Source organism: Coenobita brevimanus, chromosome 23, assembly GCF_032717465.1.
Source record: "Coenobita brevimanus isolate Jiangsu-jjx chromosome 23, ASM3271746v2, whole genome shotgun sequence".
Classification (NCBI taxonomy): Eukaryota; Metazoa; Arthropoda; class Malacostraca; order Decapoda; family Coenobitidae; genus Coenobita; species Coenobita brevimanus.
Genome location: NC_136976.1, coordinates 51,522,118 through 51,528,949, shown reverse-complemented (window position 1 = coordinate 51,528,949; position 6,832 = coordinate 51,522,118). Strand labels below are relative to the sequence as shown.

At 42.2% G+C, this 6,832-nt stretch overlaps 1 protein-coding gene across 1 annotated transcript in view; it reads left to right on the top strand.

The window, feature by feature from the left end:
• The window catches only part of LOC145392857 (tubulin alpha-1A chain), a 39,541-nt gene extending 34,706 nt beyond the window's left edge, over positions 1 to 4,835 (top strand). The window contains exons 5-8 of the mRNA XM_080267142.1: positions 90 to 264; positions 803 to 955; positions 2,734 to 2,897; positions 4,583 to 4,835. Coding sequence (XP_080123268.1) covers positions 90 to 264; positions 803 to 955; positions 2,734 to 2,897; positions 4,583 to 4,718 — 628 coding nt within the window. The 3' untranslated portion in view covers positions 4,719 to 4,835. The remainder of the gene's footprint in view (positions 1 to 89; positions 265 to 802; positions 956 to 2,733; positions 2,898 to 4,582) is intronic.
• Positions 4,836 to 6,832: the final 1,997 nt, after the last annotated feature.

Sequence of the window (6,832 nt, the reverse complement as noted above, 5' to 3'; positions counted from 1 at the left end):
CCTTGCTCTCTTATTCCTACAAGATTGCTGGTGCCTTATCCTACCCTACCTTGCGTTACCTCCCATACCTTCCCCTTCCGCTGCCACAGGTTCGATGGCGCCCTGAACGTGGACCTGACAGAGTTCCAGACCAACCTGGTGCCGTATCCCCGCATTCACTTCCCGCTGGCCACCTACGCCCCCGTCATATCAGCAGAGAAGGCCTACCACGAACAGCTGTCAGTAGCAGAAATAACCAATGCATGCTTCGAGCCAGCCAATCAGGTGCACTAAATGACAGTTATATACAGTAGTTACAAATAATTACAAAAAATGTTCGTTGTAAATATTCTAGTTAGCTATGTATGCAAAAATCTTTTCTGTCAGTGAGACTAGGGTAATAGATTTATTTTTGCCACTCAAAAAACGTCATGATAATAATTTTCATTATTTTGTCTCTGTTTTTCCTTGCTGCAAAAGAATATGTAGAATACAGAAGCGTGAAAAGAAAGTAACAAAAGACAAACCATCAGCATATAATAGTGCCTATAGTCCCTCCACTCCAACGACTTTTATTTAATTCTTTCATCTTCCAAACAGTTGCATTCCATTTTATAAATGTCTCTTGTACAGCAGGGGTTAGTGAAGGCTGGAACCAACCCCTAAATTTCAAACAGTCCATCCTACCAGAATAGCGTCGTAATGAAGGAGCAAGGATAAGATATAATACATCATCGGGTTGTAAGGGGCTAAATGAAACCTGTCTCTGTAGTGTGCGAGAATCAAATTACTGCTAGACTGCTAACCATTTTGTTATCGTCAGATGGTGAAGTGTGATCCCCGCCATGGGAAGTACATGGCGTGCTGCATGCTGTACCGCGGTGATGTGGTGCCCAAGGACGTCAACGCTGCCATCGCTTCCATTAAAACCAAGAGGACCATTCAGTTCGTTGACTGGTGTCCTACGGGTTTCAAGGTAGGGATCTTTTCCCCATCAGCGAGTTCATATATACATTTTTCCTAAATGTTATTTATGCAGGTATTGTATTGTGGTTCACGTGATGTAGTGCTTGAGTGACAAGACATTTTTCCTGTACTCCACGACACCGTTCACTAAGTTGGTTGGTAGCCATATCACCAACAAATGATGCCTAGTGGTTTAGTGAGTTAGTGCACTTTAGGCTGATGTGGTCCGTAAGGGTTTAATTCTAAGGGAAGGTTGGGGTGTACTGCTCACTTGAGACTAATTATGGTTAGGGTCAAGCGACTGATCATCTCCACTTTAACGTCTCGATTGAGGAGCTTCCCGGGCCCCTACTCTCCTGATGGGACAGTAAAGGTTTGAGAGATGGATGAATGTTGCTTTACTTTGATCCAATTTTTTCTCTTGATGAATTTATGGGTTCCTTGTCAGTTATCATTTATTTTACCAACTGACTAAAGTAGCAGTGCCTGAAGAGTCTGGTATTACTGTACGAGTACATGTCCCTCTCTTTAAGTTTTGTCTGCAGTTGCTAATGTAACTTTCCATTATGTGTGTGACACGACCAGTATTAAGCAGTTTTTAGGTAATCGAGGCAGCAGTACTTGTGCTTGCCTTAATATCTTTTGTGTCATACTGTACTGTACATTGATTAGCTTCGGAAGCTGGCAGCTCTTGATATTGACCTGAGGGAAAAAAAAAAAAAAAGTAGCATTCAGGTTCCTAGAACTAACCCCAGCGGAACATAACCGTAGCATCACAAACTGATGACTATCCTATAATGACACACCAGTTCAGGTACAACCAACACAATCTGCTCTGGCTGAACAACCCACTGCCTGTCCCACAGATATGACAAACACTGAGACACCCCGGGATCTACATACCTTCCATTCCTTGGGTGAAGCTGTTATCAGTGTTCAGATATTGAAATATGAAAATCTCAGTCCTGACCTACACCCTATCAGTGAGTCAGAATCCACTGCCATATCCGAGACTGAGACAAGCACACTGTCCCTCCTGTAGTTCGGGGTGTAGGAAGAACACCCGTTCTGCCGCCATCCAACCCAAACAACAGACCCAAATGCCAAAAGCCTCCCTTCCACTCACAGGATGTCACTGTAACACATCGTGACTGCGCATACCTTGAAGCAAGCGGGAACGAGTTATTCCCCTCAGGGCAGATCCTCACACCCTAAACCCCTCGCACCCTCCCGAGAAAAATAAGCCCTCTTAATGACAACACGGACCACAGCGACGTGGATGAAAAATGCAGTACATCAGTACTTTTTTATTTGAACTAAAAAGTTATATCCTTTACAAAACACTATCACATAAACTTAGTTGACACAGTCCTTCAGTATCATTCCCGCACCGACGTACATGCATTTGAACGCAAAGATAGATTGGGCAGAAGAAGAGGTGTCACAATGCTGGATGTCTAAAACTTACTTGCAAAACCAATCTCCGATCCATCCCTGGAGGAAATCTGGAGCTCGTAGCATTCATAGTCACATACAAAACTCAAAATTATATCAGAGGAATATACAACACCTGTGACCCATCTTTCACGCAGAACTTGGCGATTACATCATCCCGATCACCATTTTCCCTTCTTACTCAGTCCTCTTCCCCGGTTGGGCATCATTTTGCAGTGGCCCAGAATGATGCACAAAACAAACCTAGCCAAGTTATTTCATATAGTGTTCTTGTTCACCACTCTCTCCCTCTCTCATTCCTTCTTCACCCTCTAGCTTTCTTTTCTTCCTCAGGTTGGCATCAACTACCAGCCTCCCACAGTGGTGCCTGGGGCAGACCTGGCCAAGGTGTCCCGTGCGGTGTGTATGCTTTCCAACACCACCGCCATCGCTGAGGCCTGGGCCAGGTTGGACCACAAGTTTGACCTCATGTACGCCAAGAGGGCCTTTGTACACTGGTGAGTTAAACTGAATTTGTTCAGTGTATTTTAGAACAAAGGGAAATGTGTAAAATTATTACAATATAATTGATATACCTTAGTTCGAGCGACTACTTTATATAGCACTGACTATAAAATACTGTCAGTTTCAACATTTTATTAATCACGGGACCCATAATTACCATCAGTAAATACACTCGCACATAACACAGTTCAGTGATGTGGTACTCTGCTTTGAATGCTCCTGAAATTTGTTAAATCATTGCATAGATTAAATGAAATGTAAGTTACTGCTTAAGTAACTACCTCGCCCTCACGCGGGGACCTCTCCTGAACATCTTCCTGTGTTTTACCTTTATATTTCCTTATGAAGGTGGCACTGAAGGGTAGTGTGTGTGTGTGTGTGTGTGTGTGTGTGTGTGTGTGTGTGTGATGATTTACACACTTTGGTATATCAAGATTTAGCCTTTGATATTAGTGAATTTTTTAAATTACACTTTGTCATCAGCCACTTTAGGCTCTTTTAAACTTTTTTGACGATCTGGAGGCATTATGACTGGACTCCATAACCTCCCTGTAAATAACTCTGCTTCGCTTGCCACCAGCCAGTGGCCCTCCAGGGTTGGAGGACGAAACAGGTTGAAATTTGACAGAAAAACCACCCAAGTGATGTTAGAGACGCCATTATAACAGTGGCTCCTTTCACTGTAAGGGGACTGAATGACATAGTTAACATGGTTGGTCTTATAATTGAATGGTGAGATGTAGTATTGAATGTACAGTCAAATACTGACGATCGTTCGCTTCTCCTGCCTCTGTTTCATCGCTGAATTCATAGGCGATTTAATGTGAAGTAGAGGAATGAGGTGTATATCGTAATTCATCTGTGGCTGACAATATGCACCTTTGTTCACTACTTTTCATTCAAGTATCTATCAGTCCAGCAAGGAGGCAGAGGAGGCGAATGGTGTTTAGTGTTTGACAGTACAATATGTGGTATGTGTGTAAAACGCAATTACAGAGATGTGGGGAGTAAGATGGGGGAGAAGGGACTAGTTTTTTGGTGTGGAGAGGGCACGGTGGTGTGATAAGAAAAAAAGAACGTAAGGTTAGGAAGGAAGGTGTTTCGTTGTAGAGAGAAAGAGTGTTGCAGCAAGGTTTCTGCAGTGTTCTTGCAAAATTAAACAGATAGGTACATCATGTCAAGCAAAGCACCAGCGAATAAGGGAGCAGGAAAATGAGTGGAAAAAAGACTACGCTGGAAACAGGTGAATGGGTAGATATAAGAAAGAATACAAAAGTTATCATTCTGGGACATGGAGCAGAAGAGTGAGGAATGGGAAGGTGGGGTGTGGAAGGAAGGATTAGGAATGGGGAGTTCTGAATAGAAGTTTATACAGAAAAAACAGTTTTATTCACCGTAAGAAAAACCAGTCGTGCTGAAGGTCGTATTCTAAGTGGCTTTGGAGATTTCGTAACATATCCTCCTTAGCGATTTTTCAGTACATTACACCTCACGATCCTCATGTATTGGTGCAAACTATGTCGATATAAAAACGATATAAATAACGAACTAGGGAATATTAAACTGCAGTAGGCTAAATAAATCGCTGAGAAGTGCTACGACGACTCCTGTACCATCCATAAAACGATAACGAATAAAATATAGAGGTTGTGGTGGTGAGCCCCTCTCCCTCCTGCAGGTATGTGGGTGAGGGCATGGAGGAGGGCGAGTTCTCTGAGGCTCGTGAGGATCTGGCAGCTCTCGAGAAGGACTACGAGGAGGTTGGTGTCGACTCCACTGACGCCGAGGATGAGGAGGGAGGCGAAGAGTACTAAACCTGAAGCCGTGAAGCCTGGAGGACGAGAGCAGGACAAGAGCGCCGGCAGGAGGCAGGGAGACACGGGAACGCCAGTGGTCTTTGGTCACAGCAACTTTGGCAGATGTTCACCTCAAGTATTGTAATTATACTAATTTTACTGACTTGGCCTAAAACTGCCATCTCTCCACCCTGAATGCTGATTTGTAGCACTAGATTAACACTGGACATAATCATGAAGAACTGCAGTGAAAAGGATGTAGAACCACAACATTGTGTTTTTCTGCCGCTGATCTAGGTGAAATAAGCTGCAAAAGGACGAAAATCTGGGCCAGGTCAAGGTGAACTATAACCATAACAGTATTTACATTTTCTGTGTCGTCACTGTGACAACCAACAAAGAGCCTGGCTGACGGGAGTACCACAGTGTAAGGCGGCCAGCAGTCCCCTGCCTCCACAATAAACAGTAACAGGAGGCAGTTTCTTCCTTTCCCTGACTAGCTCTAAGGTTCAAGTATTTTCACGATTAAATATATGTTTTTCCCTGAGTCTGCTACCCAGTAGGCTAACTGAAGAAGGTGGTAAGCGAATCAGATAATGCGTGTTTGAGGAAAATGAAGATAATTTATAGGCGTACAGTTAGATTATTGGGTTTTAGAGGAGGAAGTATGAAGTTGCTGATTTACAGAGTGCACAGCTGAATACCAAAATATAATGTTCTTGTATTTTTAGAGACAGGGACGCAAGTTGGAGGAACAGTAACATTCAAGTATGGATGACTGGATTATGGATAAAACACTCCGCTATTAAGCAGTGCATGGGGAATTTTGGCGTTCTGAAGGACGCATTGCTTGACTGGAAATAAAGAGGGCGCTGAGGAACAGTTTTCTGTTATGCCAATCAGCAGTTGTATACAGGTGTGAATCATGGATACTGGGTCAAGGTGAGGATGTCAAAGATTCAAGTGATTTTCATCATTTTCTGAAGGAATACTGTACTGGCCGAAACAACCATGTTCAATTATGACTAGGAAATTTATATAATTTATAAATATATGAAAATTATGGCATTTTCGTTGATCGTAGACAAGACTAATAAATGGACATAATATAAAGAAGTGTCCACATTATGACTTGGTGAAGGGAGCAAGATATCATAGGTGGTAACGCTGACCCTTCAAGTTAGTACGAGACGTCAAATTCTTGACCCTGTTGAATGTTTTCTATTGTGTTTTCTGGGAAGAAGAGAATTTTTCTGAGAGATGTCGACGAAACACATTTCTGTAGATGGCCGTTCTTTATTAACTCTGCTGTATCTCCATACATATTAGATGACACCTGTGAGAATGGACTCATTCCAGGTCAGGCAGGGCAAGACTTGAAAAACAAAAAATGGCCATGCTGGACCCAGTCTCTAAAGTAGTATACTATGCCAGACCTTGGTGGAAGTCCACTCCCAGACTTGCATCCTTCAAAGTGTTGAAAATTTCAGGTAGTTTCAAGCAAACTACTAAAGTGAGATTCTGATATGTGTGGGAAAAAAAAAAAAAAAAAAAAAAAAAAAAAAAAAAAAAAAATATATATATATATATATATATATATAAATATATAGATATGTATATATGAATATTTCAAGGAAGTAAGATACCTCAGGTGGCCTTTAACCACACCAACTTCTGTTCATTAGTGATAATGCACAGGATAAGAACTCATCATCAATATTTCATAATTACAAAATAAATTTCATTATCATAGTGGTGTACAAGACTGCATATTTTTAGGGCGGTAAGATGCTGACAGGCCTGTTCTTTATCTCTCCCCATATGGACCATATCTCTCGATTTTCAGGTAGATTTCACTTTAAATCATTACTAATATAGGTCTAATTGTATCAAAATTCCTTTTTGGGGTTTAGAAGTCGATGTACTAATTCATAATGGGTCTAGGGGAGGATGAAGCTCCAGTCTGGAGGTCACGGCGTCACCCCTCAAAGTGACCCTAACAGAGTGAGAGCGTGTCTCCCCAAGGAAGCGCGCTATCTCCCCTTGAGGGACCCTTACGGAAGAATTTTAAAACGCTTTATTATATTTTCTTTTAGGAATGTGGGCCGGTGTCACATAATATACAGGAACAC